General features: G+C 37.6%; 1 protein-coding gene across 4 annotated transcripts; it reads left to right on the forward strand.

The window, feature by feature from the left end:
• Positions 1 to 1339: 1339 nt before the first annotated feature.
• Positions 1340 to 22738, forward strand: ghrb (growth hormone receptor b). Of its 4 annotated transcripts, XM_053339688.1 has the most exons (10): positions 1353 to 1454; positions 3559 to 3603; positions 7661 to 7748; positions 15471 to 15606; positions 17403 to 17584; positions 18523 to 18701; positions 19002 to 19146; positions 19483 to 19573; positions 19832 to 19901; positions 20874 to 22738. In XM_053339688.1, the coding sequence occupies exons 3-10, from the start codon at positions 7670 to 7672 to the stop codon at positions 21777 to 21779; spliced, it is 1788 nt and encodes a 595-aa protein (XP_053195663.1). In that variant the 5' UTR covers positions 1353 to 1454; positions 3559 to 3603; positions 7661 to 7669; the 3' UTR covers positions 21780 to 22738. The 4 variants fall into 4 exon arrangements, with proteins under 4 accessions (XP_053195664.1, XP_053195663.1, XP_053195662.1 ...); XM_053339689.1 differs by lacking the exon at positions 3559 to 3603 and having other exon boundaries at positions 1340 to 1454; XM_053339687.1 differs by lacking the exon at positions 1353 to 1454 and having other exon boundaries at positions 3404 to 3603.
• Positions 22739 to 22864: the final 126 nt, after the last annotated feature.

Consider the following 22864-nt stretch of genomic DNA (forward strand, 5'->3'; position numbering starts at 1 on the left):
CTCTTGAAAGAGGAGCAGCAGTTGTGACAGAGGTCTCAGAACAATAGGCAGTTTGTTCCAGTGAACAAAATCGACATGACACCAGATCTGTTTCTCATACTAAGTCCAGTTGGAAGACCACCAACTGATAAGAAGAGAAGCCAGTGAAGCACTGTGGTGTCATAAGCCTGAAAACATAGTTAAGGTTGCCATCTAGTGGTGACTTCCATTGTGTCTTACACCAGGGCACTGACTGCAGCTCATGGCTCTCTTAATTACATGTAAATGTTCCCCACCCCATAACATCAGATTTTGAACAAGCATAGAGAAATTTCCCACTTTCAGCAGATGAATATTAAAACAGCCTTCTGGTGTCAAATTCAACACATATATCATTCTGCACAGTGAAGCTCAAGCAACCAACTGCAACATTCATGAGCTTTTCATGCATAAACTGAAAATTGTCCTATGGAGATACAACAACACCAATTTGGTTTTGAACTTAAAGCATCTATTCTCAATATTTTTATATCAACAATGGGTTCCATGAATAGTTGTTTGTGAAGTGGGGGCACTTAGCTTATTTCCAATCATTTATAGAGACTTAAAGCTCATTATTTTGTTTTTTTCAGCCTGCAACTTCACTGTTTTGGTTCACTCTCACTTATCGCATGGCATTGTTTCCAGCCCTATAGAGTCGAGCTGTTTTTAGTGAAAAAACTACAGCAGACAGAAAAGACTATAGTCTAGCATTTAGCCACCAAATATTTCCATTTTGAGTTAGTGGAGACCAAAACAGGATAGGTACATTCATCCAAATTAATGCTGATGCTGCTCTATGTCTGATGTTAGAATTAATAAGCAATTGTTTGCTTTTTTAAGGTGGTATCATGTCAACGTTGTATCCACAGCTTCTGTTCACTGCCCCTAAGTGTCCAAAAATGTTCTATTGTTGCTTTAAAGGACCAGTGTGTAGGATTTAGCGGCATCTAGGGGTGATGTTGCAGGTTGCAACACACTCAATAATCCCCACCCCCCCCACCCCATGTAGGAGAAACTACTGTGGCTATGAAACTCGCAAAAATCATGAAACACCCTTTGCTGCACCCTATGTAGACATAAAGGGTTCACTCTAAGGTAACAAAAACATTATATTATATAATACATTATAAAACATACTTATGAATATTAAATTTCATTTCTGCCATGTTCATCCCACTAGATGCCACTAAATTCTACACACTGGACCTTTAAGTCTCATAAAAAGAAAAACAGGATGGGCTGTGTGTCTGTGTGCTATTCGGAGCATGTGGAGAGTGTGTGGGTGGTCCATACAGTCTGTGGGGTGGTCTGACGACACAGGATCAAAAACAACTTGTTGCTGGCATGTGACTGTACACGTAGTGAAATGTGAGTTCACCGCTTGGGGAATACTAATCTAAATCTGCACAGGAGCTGTTCCTTTACATGTAGACGTAAGTTGAACTTAAGCATTAGAAGAAAAATATAGTAGTTTAGCTTAAAATATTTTAAAGTAACTTTTATTTATCCTTTGTTAGGTTGATTGGTTTCTGTCTGCATTCATTTTGGTAAATGGGAGCTGTAAGCTTGCACTTTATAATATGAGTTCAACTAACATACAGTAGGGTCCAAAAGTCTGAGACCACTTTCCCATTCACTAGAATAGGAAATTGTCATTAATGTATACATATATTACAATTTTGAGATGGTGGTAATTTACTTGAACAATTTGTATTTTGTGGGACTACATTTCCTTCGTTTCACAGGGAACTACTAAACATTACATTTCATTACATTTACCAGACAGTTGTAGTTACTTGGCATATCAGAGTATGAGATAAGCACATAAAATAGCATGTTTTATTTTAAGAACATGAACAAGTCAGAGCCACCTGAACCACAACATTAACATATGTTATAACCAACACAACATGCTTACTGTTTATATTTAGCTACACTTTACTGCTAACACTGGTTTATTTTTAATTGCTCTCCTTTTAATCAGCTGTAATGGATTATTATTCAGTTGCAGAACAATAAAGGTCACAATCTATTAATGTGTGAATAAAAGCAAACAGGACTGAAATATACTTTCATTCCCAGACTTATTGACAGGTCTGTTCATACACAGATGAGCCTTGATGAGAGCTTAATCTAAGTTATGAATGTTTTATACATCACATGGGCAAAATATTTTATTACATTTCCCATAATAAAAGTAGAATAATTGTTTTTCTCATTATTTTTTTTCGTTTGCATTTTAAGTTCGTGGAAGAATTGAATATTATCATCTCCATCTGGTACACATGGGGGAAAGATATGTTCACACATCTGCACAGTACACAATAAAAACCGGTAAAGACAGAAGAAAAAAAGATACAAAGACAGGATAAGATAACATGAAATTAAATACTGATAACATAGTTTCTTGTGGCAGGGAGGGTCGAGGACAAGTTGCATTGTGTGAAGTGTATTTGGATCTTGACCCACTGGAGACTAAAAGTTAACATAACTTGTCTTTTTCTGTTTAAGTTTTGACAATTTATGAAAAAACAAAATCAGTCTTATGAGTCTATTAACCTTTATGACAGTGCATTATTGCATCCCTGTAGTAAATTATAGACTAGATGAGCCATAATTATAGTCATGAAATAGAAGGTAAAATACATAAATAAGTGATAAAATATCATATTTTGTTTGTTTTATTGCCTATTTCTTAATTTAATGCATTCCAATATTCATATTTTCATTTTATATTCATGTATTTATTAATAAGTATATTTTGACACTTGTTTATTATTATCATATTTTATTTATATAATAACTTAAAATGATTGCAGATGACTTCATCTTTGAGAAGTGACAGCAGTGTCCCTTTAAACTGTCATCTTATAGCCTACTACTAACTGTTTACTTATAAGGTTACTAACTGAAGTCTTTACTGATTCCAGGACTGCTACCATTAAGGACACATGAGGTGTTGTCCTCTGAATTTTTCCTGGACAATCTCAGACATGAATCATATTTTATATGCCTTCTATATAGGCTACTGCTATTTATAGTATATTTTAATTTTTAGGTTTTTAAGATTCAGTATTCCCCTATACCTGAAATGTGACAGTGAGCAGAGGGCTGTGAGATATGAATATATAAAATAAGCAAATCTAAAGGATATTCTGTTGAGACTTTGTTTTGGTTCCTGGTTGGGAATGTTAAGCGACTTTGAATAAGTGTCTTTAAAATCCTGTTCGGTCTGTTGTCTGACAGCGCCTGCAGCTCCTGTTTTACTCACTTTTCCTGCAGATGTGTTGCTTGTGTTCCTGCTGTTACACAGACGCCACCGACAGATGGCGCCCTACTCTGTGCGTGCAGCAGTAACACAGCCACAGTCAGTCAACCTGGTCAACCCGCACAGACGGTCTGTTATAACACACTCAGCTGGATATTAGAGAGGGTCTGTGGTGTGTTTGGAGGGACGGTTGTTTGGGACTGGTTTTGCGTGAATGTGAGCTCCCTTTAGTCGCTCTTTTTTTTTTTTTTTTTTTTTTTTAAATCAAGGAAACCTGTGAAAGCGTTAGTACCTCTGTCCGCTTCACCAGAGGGGTGAGTTCTAGTTCTCATGTCTATCCTGCATGTTCCTGTCTGTTTACGCAGCTGCACGTATCTGATAGTGAACACTTACACTCATAACCATTAACTGAAACCGTCACTGTTCTGTTCTCTCTGTGTGTGTGTGTGTATATATATATGAGGACATTGTCCAGACGGATATTATATCAGGGCTATATTTAGGGGATTATTTACATTTTCTCCATGTATCTTGCACAATCCCAGATAGCACAGTGGGGGAAAAGCTTTGACCTAACACTGTGGAAGCAGTTTAAACACAAACTAAAGATGTGATCACACTGAAAGGTTTATTTTTTTTAAGCCTATAATGCACACACACAGCCTGACAAGGTTTGATTGTGTTGATCTGCCAAGTTAACAGTTTTTTAAAGTACTACATAACTATACAATATTGCATAAAGTACCATTTTGAGAGATTTAGGTTCCTTGATTTCCATTTGGTGACATTTTAAAGTCATTTGCTGTTCTTTTGTGTATTCCTAGAGAAAGACAAATGCCAATTAATTAATCATGATGTCATTTTGTGTGCAGAAATGCCCACAAACACTGTAGATTCTGTTGTTCTTCCTATCAGGTGTGAGTTCATTTTATCTTGGTCTCATGTGAGGGTGAACTAATTATTTATGGGGGTTTTGGGCTGATGGATGGGAAATTTGCAATGACAGAATTTGGGGGGTTTCAGAAATGGTAATGAGTTCATTATTTTTTAATATTTAATACATTCTACATTTGTGGCTTTGCCACCAAAAAAACCCCCCTAAAATAAATCACTATGAACATAACAATAATATCATCATATCATAATCAGTTGTGTAAATATTGTACTTTGTATTAGAATATAAACAGTGACATGCTGCATATGTCATTCTGTTAGTAAGCCTCTCTAACATCTGGCAGCAGGGTTTCTCAACCTTTAGGTCACATGACCCAGGTTTAAAGTCCCAAAATGTGTTAGGAAAACATTATAACAAGCTCCAAATGGATTATATGGAAAAATATGATACACTATATAGAGTTTGCAGCCATTATATATTTTTAAAATATGTCAAATAAATCTTAGTCTTAGAAACCTCCCACTCCCCTAACTGCATGTCCGATGGCCTCATGCGAGGTCGGTTGAGAAACTTTGAGGGAAAACTCATTTCAAACTGACCCCTGAGTAAAAATCACTTAAAATACCCCAACTCAAAATAGTACACCTTATCATATATTACAAAAAAAAGCGCACTGTGTATCACATCAGCAAATCAAATCAAATCTTGCAATATTCCCAATACATTTCTTTCATAGCCTTGAGTGTGTCCATCTAAACAGAGTTTTTGCTATCTGCAGCTGTGAAGGTAGTTTAGTCTGCATAACACTTGTTATTTTAGTGTGTCTTATCAGCGTGAGACATCCCAAAGTGTAAAACAACAGAGTAGGTAATAAGTAGTAATGCTGACACTAGAAGAAAGTGAACAGGGTAGAAGCTAGTAAAACCTGCTCAGTCCTGGAGATACATGTATAGCAGAAACCACCAGCAGACATATGAGAGAGAGTTTACTATTAACCATAACCTGAACACAAGTACTGAAAGATTATGTAACTATAATTATTTTTAGCATATTGCATATGAGAACATGTTGAACCAAACACACAGTATGACTAATGCTGAGTTGTTAAGGCCTTTATTGACAGATGAGATTAAAAAACATTTAAAAAAGCCACACAATATCCAATTAGATATATTCTATAAGCAAGTGGGATTCATATTTGATTATTATAGATACAGAAGTCAGTTTTGCCAGTATGTCAAAACAGAAATATAATATAGTGAATGCTATAAAAGAAGCTGGGTTTCAGATGGGTTTCGGATATTTGAAGCAACTGAGTACATCTTATGTCAATATCATAAAAATAAAATATGATAGAAGGATGATATTTAATCAGAACACTTTATATCTTCCTGCTGCACTATCTGCAACATAAAGACGTGGATGTAAGAGCAAAGATACTGAGCTAACACGACAGGGGACCCAGGCAGAAACCAATAAAGAAAATCAATATATGTCAGACATATAGAATGTGACTTTATAGGAGTGATGAGAGGAAATGAAGAGGCTTTGTGACTGCAGATGAAAAAGAAAAGATCATTTCTGTCATTTCTGTATAATAGTGTATGAGTTTTATTATGCATGACTTATTTTTGTATGTTATTATGTATGTTCAGGGAAAAGGTTGAGTCAAATCACAATTTCCCAGAACTCAATGTGACATCTTCAAATTGCTTATTTTATCTGACCAACAGACATTTCATTTACAATCATATAGAACTGACTAAAGCAACAAATTGACACTTTTCATCAGCTTACAATAAATTGACAAATCATGTGAGCACTAGTGGGCAGTTTTGCTTTCTGATCAAGGCTCATCTTGTTCAGTTGTGCAAGTTCATATGTGATAATTATCTTTTCAATCTGTATCCAGCTCAAAAATCCATTGTTTACATTTGAAGGCCTTACAGTGTTATCTGCCCTCATGTGTTCTCTTTTAGGCCATATACAGCACTAGTTCACCTTTTCTGGCTATTGACACAAATTGTTAGGCCCTGAAATGATCATAATACCAGCAATTAATAATAATAATGATGATAATAATAATAATAGTGATACTAACTTTATTTGTAATACACCTTTCTTACAAGAAATGCAGCTCAAAGTAAAATAAATTACAAGTGCTTCACATTAAAATGAAAGAGGAAACAAAAAGAAACATTTATAAATTAATAAATGAAACATGTGTTAAGTTGCCACCAAAATATGAACATTATGTTCACAAGGGGCCCCAACCTATGAGTTGAATAAACTCTGCATTAGAAGACAAAACCATATAAATCCTCTATATATCCCCATGCAAGGACCAGTAAACAACATCTAAATGGGCCCCAGAGTGTAGACGGGATGAATTTTAAAATTGCTGGCAGGAACCTAGGACTGTTGGCTGGAAATGGATATCATGTTCTGTGAAAAAGTGTTTACCGTTGTGAAACGTGCCTCTCCAGGAAGCATAAACCATGCGAATTCCACGAAGAAATAATGAATAAAACATGTTCAGACTCTGATTGAGACCCGCTGGTACTCCCCGCTGTCCAATAAATGCACTGTGCTCTGGTTCCTCACTTGGGTTTCTTTTTTCATTTTTTTCATATATTAAATGACATGAAACAAAAAACATCTACATATGAGAGATAGTAAAGGAGGTCCAGAAGTAGATTAAAGTGACAGTCTGAAGAGAATGATTAAAACAATTCAAAGTGAGTCTGTTTCAGTGAATACTTGAAAGGAATTAATGTCAGTTCAAGTTAAAAAAAATCTCAAATAAGCTGAAGTGGCACTTGTTTAAAGTGTAAGCAGTGGATGAAGATGAAGCAACACTTTTAGTATAGGCACTGAGTGAAGTTGTGAAGATGCTGAAAGGAGTCAAAAGTGGCAGTTAAAGTTTCAACATAACATTTTTAATCTATATAATGAGATGATATGTTAGTTGAAGTGTAAATAATAAAATAAGCTGGAAGATCAATTCAAGTGTAAAAAACTGGGAGCAGGTTTCAGCTGAAGTGTTAAATCAGTGTTAAGATCCTTTTAAAGCAGCCAAACGTGACTGCACATGTAAGTCTAAAGTCTAATCCTACACAAATCCTTAAAGCAGTACAACCATAAATTGTATTCAGAGTATGTATGCATCTTAGAAAACATTCAAATACAAGTTTTATGGCAAAAACGTTTGCAAAGTGGTCAGAGTTCATCCAACCAAATGTCAGGATGTAGAATAATTTAGATAAGCTGTGTCTACAGACTAAATCAGTTAATGGTTAATGAATTCAAAGACGCTATATGGATTTATCATGGGTGTACCCAACTTGTTCTCTTCTTAAAAAGAGTAAGGAGTGGTCGTAGCGACAGTGTTCAGTGGTGGTGGGCTGGGCTGTCGTGTGTTTCAGCTGGGTGGACTGCACTGAGAAACTAACATTCCCCACATGTTCCCTCCACAGTTCAACAGTATGGCTGCTGCTCTCACCATGCTCCTCTTCGTCTTTCACATCTTCACTGTTTCAGCACTGCAAACAGCGTCTGGACAAGGTATGTCTCAATTCTGGTATCTAGTTGCCTTTAGTTCTCTTGCACAGCATAATTAGATTCAAATTTAATGACATTTACAGGCATTTTGAGATTAAAGACAGATTTGAAATAATGTTTATTGCATTGCAGCACATGAACATATTGTGTTATTCTTTTGCAACCTTTATGCTTGGCACTGATTATGCTTTCTTTGACATCTGGTGTCTCCTGGTACCCAGATTTTAAAATTCCTGTTGCTCTCTTTCTTTCAAAATCAGATTAGAACACCAGATGGAACTAATTCTTGAGATAAATCTGCTTTTAATAGGCCACATGACAATTTTAGCCCAGAATAATATAAAACATTTATAGTTGCATGGTGACCATGCTGCTCTGGTGTTCAAATGAATGTGTGTTGTTGCACAACAGTGAAGTCTTCCACAGAAAGCCACAGAGAACAGCCAACAGATTTCTAGTGAAGTGGCTTTCCAGGAATTCTGGAGAGCGGAGAGCACTCCACTCCAACAATGGGCTGTTTAATGCGTAGAGGCCCCTCTTTTCTACCAAACAGCCTCTCAGCAACACTAGAAATGCTGTGTATTTGCATACATGGATCGTGTTTTATTCACAGATGTAAACTAGGTCTGCATTGGCCATTAAAGTCACGCAAGGACATCCTGTGCTTTGTCTTGTTGCATAACGCTGTCAGGAACTTACGGGTGGTGTGGACGGAGGAAGTTTTTCCCAGCTACTCCAGTTCTTCTGCTATTTTTCTGTTTTTGTTTCATGTCTTTATGTTGGATTGAACAAAGCTGCTGTGTCCTGACAGGCATGCTTTCCCCCTGCAGCAAAACTATGGTAGTGAGTGACAACTTATAATAACTTCACAGAAATCAGTAGTGCCAGTGGTGCAAGTTTGCCAGCTCTTCTTATTAGCCTGGATATAACTGAATCACTGCCTTCACCTCGTGATATTAAACAGTCTGCTTTGTCTGCATATAATAATAAACAATAAACAATAAACAATAGAAATGAAACATGTTAAAATAGAACATAACAGAATAAAATAGAATATATTTTTATTGTTCACCAGGGTGAAAAAGCACTACACATGATTCTTATAAGAAATAGATAGTGAAGTAGTCAGTATAACATCGAGAAAAGGTCATATTACACATAAGATTCTGTCCTCTAAGAGAGGTGACTTCATCATGCAGACACAGGCTAACAGCTATTAGAAGACAGACACTAATCACCATTAGCTTTGTTACGTTGGTTGGCTACATTTTGCTAACTAGCAACAGCGGCTACCCTAACCTGCCTATTCACTGACAGTATAATGACTAATTTTGAATGAAATGCTGGTTCATTGTAAGAAAACACTAGCTGGAGAGAACAAGGACAACTAAGCTAACGGTAGTTCTTGCTAAAATGACAAAGTACTCAAATTAAAGTGGTTTCATGCAGGCACAGGCTAATGGCTATTCTCAGACAGACGCTAATAGCTGTTAATCTTACTATGTTGGTTGGCTTCGTTTTGCTATCTAGCATTAGTAGCTACCCCAACCTGCCTATTTTTACTTTAGGACCATTACTAATTTTTAATTAAACACTGGTTCATTGTAAGAAAACACTAAACGGAAAGAAAAATGACAAATAACAGCTAACAAAATAACTGTTGTTCTTGTTAAAATGACAAAGTACTCAAATATTAAAGTGGGTTCAGTTTGTGAGCTGCAACTGCTGTGTGCCACCAAGCAATGTTGGTGTTTGCTATTTTGTGGCATTAAAATATCACTACTACGGACTTCATCCTGTATCCCTCTAATGATAGACAGGTTGCAACTAGCCACCCACTCAATCTCATCACATAGTTTAAAGGATAAGGCTGGCAATCTTCCATATTTTTCTTATTGTCAACAAATTTCATGTGGAGAGTCAAACCAAGAATGAAGTAAAACAACTTATATAAGTACAGTCCACGTATCCAAAGCTTCATATCATAGACCTCTGTTATTGTCCAAAAACTATTAAAAACACGTCAATTAGTCCTTTTCTCCAACCGCAAAGGCTACCATAGTTTAAGAAACAGTCCTGTTAGAAAAAGAAATCCTTTTAAACTCTGTTTGATGTTCTTTATTTTACCAAATGCATGCCCCCACTTCTATCTTTGACTTTTGAAGAACCATTTTGCTCACTGCTCACATCTTTTGTACAGAGGATTTAACCAGGAGAAGTTCTACTGCTCCATCAGTCAACTGACATTGCCAATTAGAAAATGAGAACCACTTTCAGTCAGCCAAAATAACCCTTCCCTCATTTTCCAACTTTATTGGAGTACCACTTCCAGGAAATGTAGGAAATGAATGGTATCTGTGGACCTGCATCCCCTAAGCACCAGAGTTTATACCTATTGCTTGGGAATCAGGACATGGGTTTATAATATGATTACTTTTCTTGAATGGAGAGGGCACACAGCCACTCTACACTTCAGGGCATGCAACCTTTTTTAAATCAATGTTTATTTGTCCTTAAGGCTCATTAGATTAGTAAAATGTTCAGAACTATAATTTGTGACTTGAGTATAGACCTTTAACCGAGGAAGGAAACAGATTTCTAAATGCCAGGATGAGGTATTCCCCCTAAGAGTTCAGTGAGTGAGTGATAACTGAACATGTGACTCTCTAAATAACCGTTTGCCCTCTGTTCTGACAGGAAAAACATTAATGAAGGCTTTCCACCAACATACTGTGCAGATGTTAATCGACACTATAATTGGAAAGACACTCTAATCATCAACAAGAGGGTGCATAAACAAAGAGAGACGACAAGCTATGTTCTACCTGATAATTTATGAGATTATCTGAATGTACTGTGTGTTAGTCCTTTTAAGGAAATTAATGCTTGCTGCTATTTCCTGCCTCCTTCAAAATCACGGCTTAAAGGAAACACATCTGGGCTTATCAAAACAGATCGAGTGAGGATGTTTTGTTTCACCCTGAAATAGATTGTGTCAGCAGTGCACAGAGAGACAAAGAAAAATCATGTTGTAAACATGTTTACTGCTTAGGACTGTGGCAGGGAGAGGAATCCTGAAAGAGAGCATGCTGTATATTGATATTATCATCTTGGAAATTGTCTGTGAGTTTTGTGGCTCTGGTGACTGTGTGTAGAAAGTGGCCGACATTCACTGGTCACATGTTTACTTACACCAGAAGTGAACTCTGCTTGGCAGCTGCTGAGCAAACACAGCAGCACTTTACTTTGACGCACGAGCACATAAATGAAGCCTGTCAGTTTGCAGGATAATGTAGTTACTCTAACTGCATTCTCTGACAAAAGGGATCTGGTGTTCACAGTGTTTGCACTGACTGTTATGGTGCCAGAATAATTAGACTTCACAGGGCAATACACTTTTTTCTCCCTTTTTGTTGTATTTAAGGTCAAATAGTTTAGTAGAAGTAGCAAAACCACAATATATAAATACAAGTGTAGTAAAAGTCCTGCAAAATTGTACACTAAATATCATCAGGGCTGCAACTAATTCATTTCATTGAACTCATTATCTGCCAAATACTTGATTGATGTTGATTCATCTATTAATTGCTTGGTTTATAAAATATCACAAAAGTGGAAATGTGTATCACAATTTTGCAGAACCCAAAATCCCAGCTTCAAATTATGTTAGCTTCAAACAACAACTCAAAACCCAAACATATCTAATTAACTATCATGAAAATATGCACATATAAAAATAGATTAAAATGATCAAACACAAGTATACAAGAACAATATATACAATGTAAATATGAGGTGTGTGTGTATATATATATATATATATATATATACAAAGTAAATATATAAAACATATAGTGCAAAATATAAATAAATATATATTCACCTGGGCTATTTAGCCTATATTAATTATTTCTTCTAAACATATTCATATTTGCACTGTTTTCCCATGATGCATGGTGACACGATGACTGGGATTTGTAGGTGTAATAATGCAGTGTTACACCCATGAGCATGAAATCAAACATTCCAGATAAAGACATAACATTTTGCTCTGACATGTGCCCAGCTCGTGCGTTTCGCTCATAATGATCGGTCTGAGTATACCGAAAGTTGGCACCATTTCACGTGAATCAATACTCAGTAGTACCGACATAGTTCGGTCGGTACCATTAAAAGTACTGACCTGATTGAGTACTGATACCCAGCCCTAATTGATTATCAGGTTTTATATATTATGGCCAATTGTTACTGACTGGGTTTTCCCTGGATGTTTTGAGACAAAGGTGGCAAAGGCTGTCAATAGGGTTTTACATTTTAAATTAAGATAGAATAAAAGGATGAAAAATAAATGTTGTGACAAAGTTTGGTTTGTACTCCTGGGACGATATGCTTGCTGCCCAGATTATTTTCTATCAACATAATTAGGTACTTTACAAGTGGAAAATATGAATACTGAACCTCATTGACACATACATTTGATTTGTTTTCCTACATTGTCCATTCTTGCAGTAAATATCGGATTGAAGCAACTAAAGTATCATTCATTTTTTTCATGGTTATGTTTGGGCACTCACAGAATTCAGATAAGTCTAGGGAAAAGTCATGGTCATAGTTTAATACATCAAAAGTCTGCATTCATTTGAGAAGTTGTTGACAGATAACTCAGGTGAATTATATATTTGACAAATCAAGTTATTTCTTTATTGAAAGGCTGTGTACTTTTGAGCTATGAATTATTCCTACACGTTGCTGTTGCCAAGGTTCACTTTTCATCACTTTAACGCAACAATCTTGTAAATCCATTACTGCCATAAAGCAACTCTGCTCCCTGATCCAGCCACATTATTCTGATACTAACAGCGATACCTCATTTTACATGGCATGTCAAACAGAACAGTGAGAGTGCTATGATTTGTATAGTGGACCCAAATGCAGACACAGAGTTGAATTGAGATGAATGAAAGGGATTTATTGTCGGGGAAGTGGGGAATGGAGGTGGATTGGAGATGAAGCAGGCTGAGGCAGAGGGCCGGAGCGTGGTGATGAATGAAGGGGAATGCTCCAGGAGTGCCGGAGAGAGAGAAAAAGCATGCAGCGAGGTTTCAACACTTGGAAATAATCTCTTTAATACAATTGAAAGACCTGAAGCATTAGCTGACACTGAGACAGAAACAACAATCTAGCAATAAGTGAGCGAAGAGCTTTACTAGATATCAGGGGATTTTATCTGTCTATTGTATTTAAAGATATTTTCTGGACTAAAATGTGTCATACAAAGGGCATAGCGAGTGTGAGAGAGATGAAATGAGAGAGCCATACTCCGAAACTCCAAACTCCATACTATCCGAAAGCAGGCTGAGCAGGGGAAGAGCCAAAAAACAATCAGTGAGACCCGGGGAGATGTGAGAGCAGCTGCTTGCTAACAGCTACGTGTGTTTACAGCAGAGAGCAGGAGGGAGGACAGACGTCTCACTGTGCTGCTCTTTAATGCCACGGAGCCACACTTAGAGTTTATTATTGTAGCCTCTATCATCTAAATATTAATGCACTTAATAGGCTATTTTACAGAGTTTTTGTTAATTTGAAGAACGTGGGGTCTGATATGGGAAAATGAACTAAATGTGTTTTTTTTCTATTAAAAAGAAGGGAAAACGATGATGCCCAATTACCATGTATTACCAGTAACACCTTTACACATGGCAACGCATTTTACTTAGCAACAATAGCCCCCTTCTGCCTGACCTGCTGACCTTTTTGAAAACCAATGAGATATGCAGGATGATGAGCTTGATGCCAGACGGGTATGTGCAATTAGACAGGAAGCAGGAGAGTCAGGGAAGGACCGTCTTCGCTACACAGACAGACATAGAGGACACTATTTAAACAGTACAAGTGCAATGACGAGTACAATCTACATCTGCTGTCCAACACTGCTCTCATTCACTCTATTCAGATTTCCAGGTTCAGTAACGTCGATGTATAATGATTAAAAAGAACTGACAGAATTTACCTTTAACACTCACAAATACACAAAAATGTACTAAATCAATATCAATATGGGAAAGCTCTCTTTAACACATTTTCTCTGTCACACACAGCTAACAAACCACCTGTATGCCCTCATATAACATGACAGAGCAAGCCAGAAAAATGCTCCACATAGCAGAGTGTCAAATTGATTTTTCTCTTAACCCTGAGCTAAGCACAGTTCCAAGGAGGGGTCGACGATCTGGTAAACAGGTTATTTTTAACCTGTTACTCCCCTTCCTTGAAGCACCCTAAGCAGGCCAGAGGTATTCATCATCTGTTCCATGTGCCGCCTGTCAACTGTAAAGGAGCCATTCTGTCCTCATAGTTCTCGGTACACAGTCAGCCAGCCTGGGCTTGTGTTATTGTTCCTCCCCGAAATGTTGATGCTGCCAGCTGACTGGTAATACAGTTAGCTTTGCTTACTTAACAGAATGAAAAAAAACCCACATTAAATCACAGTCCATTGGGATTGAGACAGGAGTAATTTCACTTTAATTTAATGATACATTTAAAAGTTTGGTTTTGAAGGACTGTGACCAATATATGTACTGAGTGGGACATTTGCATTTAAGAAAATAGTTATCTGGTGAACAAACTATTGTAATGGCAACAATGGCAATTTCTAAATTTCCTCCCTCCTTCAACTCACTGTTCCTCCCACTGTCTTCATCATTTCTCTATTGCAATTTCATGTTGCTCATAGGCTATTTTCAGCTGCTAATGATTCAGGCAGATTCAAATTTTTTGAGATATTTGTCCTGGTTACTCTGAAAAATCCTTCGTACCTCACAGTCAGCAGTTTACATTTAGAAATGCTCTGACCAAAGACATACTTCCCTTAAAAACTGTTGCTCAGAGTAGCTAAAACGAGTTGCTAATGCTAAAATCTTTGCTAATTAATGCTGATTTTAGTGGCCACTTAGCAACCGTTTTCACTGTATGGTTATCACCACAGCACCACAAATGGTCTGTGTTTGTCTTGCCTGCATTCAGTGGGTAAATGTTAACTAATAGAACATTTGAAAAAGCTGAATATATTACACACATACTGAGGTCTGGTGGAAAGAAAAAAGTATGCTCTTCAGCACACAGATGTTGTAGGCAGCTCTTTTTCATTAGTCTGATTTATGTGAGAGTAACAACCACAATTTATACACACACACATACACAATACAATTATAATAAAAAAACAGTTTCTCATTAACATATGTATTTCGCTAATGGAATTACAGTGTGCTTAATGGACCGCACGCCCCTGATAGTGTTCATCAACAGCAAACTCAAAAAACAGGTCAGAAATTGAAAAAGCAAAGCTGCAAGAAAGCTGTAGAAACATGCTTCTTCCACACATGGTTTGAGTTTATGCAGCCAATAAAACACGATCCAAGTGGTAATTCATGCGCAAGTGCGTTTCTTAGTACTGAGCTTCTTCCACCCAAGCCGTGGCAGTGAACTCTGTAGCAGCAGCCTTCGTTGAAAAGCAGTAAAATGACTTCCAGGAAAATTCTGGTATTTGCCTTGCGGCTGTCCTGCACGCAGTACTTCCAGTTATTATCTTATCCCTGAAGTGTAGCTCAGCAGTCCTCAAAAGCAAAGAGCGGTCGTAAAAAGTTGCGACAAAGAGATGAAAGCAAAACAGATCTTTATGTTATCAAAATTAATGAAATATTTTCCCTTCTCTCTGTTTTCTTTCAGACTCCTCGCAGAGAAGCCCGCACCTCACTAGCTGCGTGTCCAATAACATGGAGACTTTCTACTGCAGATGGGATGTCGGCACTTTCCAGAACCTGTCCGAGCTGGGCGATGTTCGCTTATTCTACATGAACAAAAAGTGAGAGGAAAAGCATTCTCATCACTGAGTGACAGAAATATAAATGTTTTCTGTGCTTTCAAGGAAATCACAGCTGAAAAATAGCTTTTTAGCCTGGACTCTCCAGACATTTCAAAATAAGGTGCATAAAAGAAAAATGTGCAGTTATTATGTTAGAAGGATAATGCATAGTGAAAGAACAAGTTGAAGAGAATGTAAGATGAAGTCTCAAGTTTTAAAACATTCTCTCATCACCCACGTTTTTTTTCTCTCTTACTCAACTACTGCTGATCAAGGTCACCACTGCTTTCATAGCTCAAATGCACACATTGTTGTGTCCGAGCCTTATCTGACATATGGTGCACCTGTGTTGACAAGACAAAAGTCCAGTTTAGGGTAACACTCAGTTGAGATTTAACCTCTAAAAAACACAACTTAGGTTATAGTAGTATTTATCTTATCTTTCATATATTTACTAACCCCTACCAAAACCCATCGTTCTGATCTACTGTATCTGTCTCAGCCCCAGATTCATTTGGTCCTGCTGAAGACATAAATCTTTAAAAACAAGTCAGAAATAAATAGTGTCTTTTTTTTTTAAAGGCTCGCTGCTTTCATAAAGAAGCTGGGCACTGTAGTTTTTTTGGAAACATTTTTTTTTTATAGGGACTATTTTCAGCTGTGGAATAATACACATTGGGTCCCCTAATATTCATGGAAGCAGGACAGTGTGTGTGTGGGATCAACTCAGAATAAACTGTGGTGTGGACAGTGTGTGGACAGTGTGTGTCCTATGGTGATAAAGGAACATGTCAGCCAGTGCATCACTGTGGCTCATGTGTTTTTAATAACTTTTGGAACACAATGGAGCTCTTTGGAAGAGAGGAGTTAGTTTTGGCTACATAGACACATAGTTCTTAGTAGGTTCTATTAATTGTTGATTTTGTGTTTTCATTCCTAATGATATCTGTCACTCAACTTTGGCTACAGTTTCAACTAGGACACAAAAAGGTCTTTATCTAATTAACAGATTGCAATGAAATTAACTGAGCACAATCATGCTCCACAGAGGATGAACCATTAAAATGACAGTCATTCTATGATAGATGTGGTTAAAAGAATGATTTTCTGATTAACTGCAATTTTCAGGTGAATGATTAAAAACTGATTCCTAAAATCTGTCCTTCTCTCAATGAATATGTGGACAGTTATACTAAATGTTATGTGTGGGTTGTGTTTACTTTACCAGTATTTAAATGGTGCAAGTTTGTTTTCCCTTACTGTCTATTTTGGCCCAGAATTTTATAATAGGGAAATGTGTTTATAATATAGCTTATAATTTGCTTACTTGTGTAATAAATAGAAATTCAAGTTCCCAGAACAAATTCTGAGAAATGCTGTTATGCAATGGGGTTTATCTGATGTAATATAATCTTCATAAATCAAATGTGTGTTTTTTTCCAATTTTAAATTTTTTGCAGCTTCGTTCACAAGATAATCTAATCGGCAGATTGCCATGAAATTTACTAAGCACGTTTATCCTTCCCAGAAGAGACACTTTTGATTTTAACAACTGCACAATGGTTCTCCCAGCACCACCCACAACACAAGATATGTATTTCAAGATATGTGTAAGGCTTTTAGAATAACTGTTTTTTCCTGTTTGACACATTTACATATCCTGTTATGATTTATACCTGCAAACGAGCTGAACATGCTAAAATGTGCTGTTTAGTTTTTGTCATTGTTTCCTGTGACCTCCTTCCTCTTTTTCATGCAATATTTTAGATTACATGTTGTCTTCCCCTTCCTTGCAGGCGCCCCAATGCACCTCCTACAGAGGAATGGAGTGAGTGTCCTCATTACAGCACAGACAGGTCAAACGAGTGCTTCTTCAATGAAAACTATACAACCATCTGGACATGTTACAGTGTCCAGCTCCGCTCAAGGGATCAAGCCGTCCTGTATGACGAGGACCTCTTCTACATCCAAGACATTGGTGAGTTTACCACATCAGAGGTTTTCCCATTTTCCACTCAAATATTTCGTGGCAAGCACAGAGCACTTTGGGGAATATTTGTCCTGAATTGCAGCTCTCAGGTTTAAAACAAATCAAATGTGCCTTATTGCCTAACATCAGTGTCCGGCCTTACTAATGCTCTTACAGCTAAATGGGAGCAAATCCTGGCAGCCAGGTTTCAAATGTTTGTGGGAAGCCTTAAATAGAGTGGAGGAACAGATTAATACCTGTGGTTTTAGAGTGACATGATCAACAATTATATGTGGATGTAATGTTTAAGTTTCCACTTACTTGTGTTTATGTAGTGTAAAAAGGCTGTCAAGTGCCAAGATTTTTATACAAGAAGGAGTTAGGTATTTTTTTCCCTTAAAGTTAGAATGATATCCATGGTTACTACTGTCAGAAATACAAAAAAGAGCAACAACAAAAAAACACCCTTGTTGTTTTCCAAATCAATGCTTTTAACTTAATATAGCATCACCAGTATGTTGGTTTTGCATTAGCACTAATTTGATACTGATCTGATATGGCTGAAGCGGAGTGAAGAGTAAACACTGAGGTTGATATCAATTAGATACAATTGAAAACAGTAACTTGAATCCAGCAAGTGAATGGCAATAATAATGTAAACTAATAAAAAGAGAATGTAGATATATTGATTGGCTATTGCTAGGAATTACTCACCATTAATTGCATCAAAAACTGGGTTTGATTTCATGAAATTCTAAGTATTACAACTTTAACAGACTAATTTCATCCAATTGAGGACTTTCTGACCTCATCAGTCCTCCACCACTCCTTTATTATGGAAATAATCAATGAATGTGTGTGTGGAAACTGTGATGTTCTTGTCACATGTGTTGTTCTTGGCTGATGATTAAACAACAGTAAAAAAAATAAATACAAATCTTCTGCAGTGCAACCAGATCCACCATTCGGACTGAACTGGACTCTGCTGAATATAAGCGTGACCAGCGCGTTCTATGACATAATGCTGAGCTGGAAGCCACCTCAGTCTGCAGACGTGGAGATGGGATGGATGAGACTGCAGTACGAGGTCCAGCACCGCAGCGTTGACTCTGACCGCTGGGAAGTGGTGGGTGTTTGTTGAAGTTCTGACTCTTCTTCTAAGTTTAAAGCCCTAAAACTCTACAATAACATCACTGATACATTTTATTATTGTTTCTTAGAGGAGAAGATTGTTCTTCAACTTCAGTAGTATCTTGTTTCTAGAGTTTTTTTTGTATTGGTTAACAACAGTAAGCCAAATCTGCTACATAATTTACATTCTTGAAATAAATATTCTATCAACAACTATGAGAATGAAACAATATCTCTGTTGCTCCATGGTTATAGCACTGCTTTCTGAATTTGAACATTATTGTCTTCACAACAGGTGGACCCTGTGAAAAGCACACAGCGCACCCTGTATGGGCTTCAAACTAATGTTGATCATGAGGTTCGGGTCCGGTGCAAAATGCTTGGCGGAAAAGACTATGGAGAATTCAGTGACTCTGTATTCATCCACATCCCCTCTAAAGGTAAATACTCACTGCCAGGCTGAGAGGGGAAAGTTGTTAGAAGTGCTCTTTTCAGGGCTTTTCATTTTTTAGAAAAAGATTCCCTAAAATGATGATGCAGTGTTTGATAGGACAGAAAACACCTTATTTTTTTGATGATCACTCTGTGAACCAGCAGCCAAATATCGTGCCAGCACTGTGACTTATTCTGTAAAGCCATAATGAAAACTTACATAAGTCACCTATGTCTGAAAGAGAAAAACACCACTTTAATAGACAGATAAAGCCAGAAATGCTTTTTGTGTGTTATTACATTATATGAAGTATATATGAATTTGTGTGGATTTCTTTTCCCAGTGTCAAGATTCCCTGTGGCAGCTTTACTCATCTTTGGTGCCTTGTGTTTAGTGGCCATCCTGATGTTGGTTATCATATCACAGCAGGAAAAGTAAGTACTCAACAGCCATGTCTGTGCCATTATGAAAGGTGTAGAAAAGCTCAGAGAAATGATGAAATGCACTGTGCTGCTTGGCCTTGAGAGAGAACCACGTCTCTGTTATTAATCATGGCAAAGGTGTTAGTGAGCAACACATCCTATACATCTGCAGTGTTTATATTCAGGTCCAAAGTCAAGTTTGTCTCCAGGTTTCATTTCATTGATAAAGTGTTATAAAATGTAACATTTTTCTTTATTTTCTCCATTAAGGTTGATGGTTATTCTTTTGCCTCCTGTTCCTGGACCTAAAATAAGAGGAATTGACACTGAACTTCTCAAGGTATCCATTTATACTTTAAGCTTGAGCTTGACTTGTCCTCATTTACTAGCACAATGGGTATTAAAGTTATACTTCACATGAAATGTACAAGAATGTCCAGTGTAGCTTTTTGACTTGAATTCAATTTGAAGATATTTTGAATAACCTAAGTGAGTCTATCATCTTGACTAAATTAGACACCGTTTCTGCAAAGAGAACTTGCCAAGTTTATCAGCTGTGTAGATCTTTTTGACATTAAATTCAGTTACACTTTGGTGTATTGTGGCTGATAATACTGATATCCATGTCTTTGTTCGGTTGTTAATCGTTTTTTGGCATGCTTGATTGTGTCTTCTGGTGTATCGAATGTATCTGTTTATGAGGTGGCTGTGTAGGGATCGGGAGGCTTTGGGAAGTTGGCCAGGGCATGGGTGTGTGTGTCTCTGTGGGTAGCAGGGTGTATGTGTGCATTTCTCTTTATACCACTAATTAGGAAAATATGTTTTCTTTGCTTTGAGTGTGCTTTCCAGGAAAACTGGAGTTACAGCTTGTTCTTGTTGCTTTGGTCTGCTTTCCTTGAATTTTACTCACCAACATTAAGAGCAGAGATCTGAGAAAATGGCAGACAAAGCAACAAACACTAACAGTCAGCCGATCATTCACTGTGTAAACAACCCATCAGTTTATTCTGAATATCTTTACCACTTATATGGATGGAAAACTTAAAGGGTGCACATAGAAAATGTTGCAGATAATCCCTCACTGCACAGGAAAACTTTGCACTTTGCAGAACTATAGGTCAAAGTTGAAGTAAGCAGTCCATGAGCTGTGATTAATGCTTTCAGCTGACAGTTTGGAATTTTTCTTTTACGTTTCATCTCCAAACAAGTTTGAATAATGTGTGAATTTGTTTGCAACCTGACCTAACAGCTGAGATAGCTTGACTGCTTAGTATATCAACTGAGTCTATCAACTGTTTCCTTTATCACACAGAAAGGGAAGCTGAGGGAGTTGGTATCCATCCTGGGTGGCCCCCCTGATCTGAGATCGGAGCTATACAACAATGACCCATGGGTGGAATTTATCGATCTGGACATTGAGGAGCAGAATGACAGACTGACAGACCTGGATACGGATTGTCTAATGGAACGGTCCTTATCATCCAATTGCTCTCCCCTTTCCATTGGCTTCAGAGATGACGACTCAGGCCGCGCCAGCTGCTGCGACCCGGATCTACCCAGCGATGCGGAAGCACCACCTTTCCATGCTCTCATCCCATGTGAAATCGTTAGTGAGAACCAATCAAGCCCAGCATCTTCTGAACCAAGCTCTCCGATCCAAAGCCCTACCACTGGGGATCCTCCTTTGGTAGCCCCGGTGAGAGAGGCATTGTACACCCAGGTGAGCGAGGTGAGGTCATCTGGCAAGGTGCTGCTGTCACCTGAGGAACAGACTGAGACGGAGAAAACCACTTGCAAAGACACAGAGAAAGACGTCATAGTGGAGAAGGAGAAGGAAAGAGAAAAGGAGAAAGAAGAGATTCGGCTCTTGGTAGTGAATGCAGACCATGGAGGTTATACCTCAGAGCTCAACGCAGCGAAAATTAGCCCAAGATCCTCAAAGGACTTGGGAGAACCTTATCAGACAGGAGAAAACTTGACCCCAGTGCAGTCCCCGTTATCCGGGGACTACCAGAGGCCTTACCACGAATCAGACAACAACCCTGTGTCCCCTTTTCCTCCTGCTCCGGTCTACACTGTGGTAGAGGGCGTTGACAAACAGAACAGCCTCTTACTGACCCCAAACTCAACACCTGCACCACAGCTGATAATAACGAAAACCATGCCGACACCAGACGGCTACCTGACCCCTGACCTTTTGGGAAACATCACACCATAGATAGGCGATGAACAATTAAAGACTATTCAGAAAGTTGAAGACTATTTAATAAAAGGCAAAGATAAGCGTGGGAACAGTCTTTAAGATTGAAGGTTGAGGGTCTCAAGGTTGAGTATTGAATGTCAACTCACTCTAAACTAGGTGGGGGAGGTACTTCTGTGTCTGTCCTACCTCCACCTCCTCAGACCTTCGCAGCATCCTCCGACAAGGCTCTAAAGTGAACATGGTTGGACGTGTGAATGAACAAGACCACAAAAAAAAATGGTTTTACTGCAGTTGTTTAAAGGGAACTGATGCTCGAAACTGCCTCAATAATTCTACGCTCTGATACTTAAAAAACAAATATTCAACACAACTATCTTTGTAAAACTCAATTATTATTATTTAAGCCACCATGGGGCAGAATATTCCACAAACAAACTGACAGACAGGCCCTAAAATATTAATGCCTTATCAACCTGTTAGCAAACATTTCTGTAGTTAGTCATCCAGCAGACAAAAAGCTACATGATCATTCATTTGGAGTTGTCTTTTTGTCTAGTTGATGCTTATTAGTTCTCTGTAGCTCTCAATCATATCCTGAGAAAAATATCTTGCTCTTTAGCTACTAGATGCTACACTTTTTTCATCAGCTAGTTGTTACTTTTGTCTATCTACCATTTGGTGCCATGAGCTAAAATATGCTCTGTAGAGCTGCACAGACAGTGATAATTTCCTGTGGTTTTATGACTTGAGTGATACCTTTTACAGTACAGGTAGTCATTTCATTCAATGTTAATATGAAAATATCTATTAATGCATGCACTTTTAATGTTTCTTTTTTTACTTGGTTTCTGGTTAACAGTGCATTTAATGCAAATTTGAAGTTGGGGTTACATGGTCAACAGTGTTGAATTTGTACAGTTATTGCATTTTAACTGTGCAAGTGCCAGTTTCAAATAAAGGACTTTCATACTTTTGCCACTGTCTATTTTATTAATCTATGCAAATTAAGGTTTCCACATCACTGCAGCACAGATTATAGATTATGTTACTGTACAGAGGAACAAACCTGCTCTTATTTAGTCATAATTATGAATATTTAG

Source organism: Scomber japonicus, chromosome 19, assembly GCF_027409825.1.
Source record: "Scomber japonicus isolate fScoJap1 chromosome 19, fScoJap1.pri, whole genome shotgun sequence".
Lineage (NCBI taxonomy): Eukaryota > Metazoa > Chordata > Actinopteri > Scombriformes > Scombridae > Scomber > Scomber japonicus.

Coding starts and splice junctions, on each gene's coding strand:
- ghrb (XM_053339685.1), top strand. CDS start 7,646: ATGTTCCCTCCACAGTTCAACAGTATGGCTGCTGCTCTCACCATGCTC. Junction 17,585..18,522: donor CTTCTACATCCAAGACATTG/GTGAGTTTACCA, acceptor AATCTTCTGCAG/TGCAACCAGATCCACCATTC. Junction 18,702..19,001: donor ACTCTGACCGCTGGGAAGTG/GTGGGTGTTTGT, acceptor TCTTCACAACAG/GTGGACCCTGTGAAAAGCAC.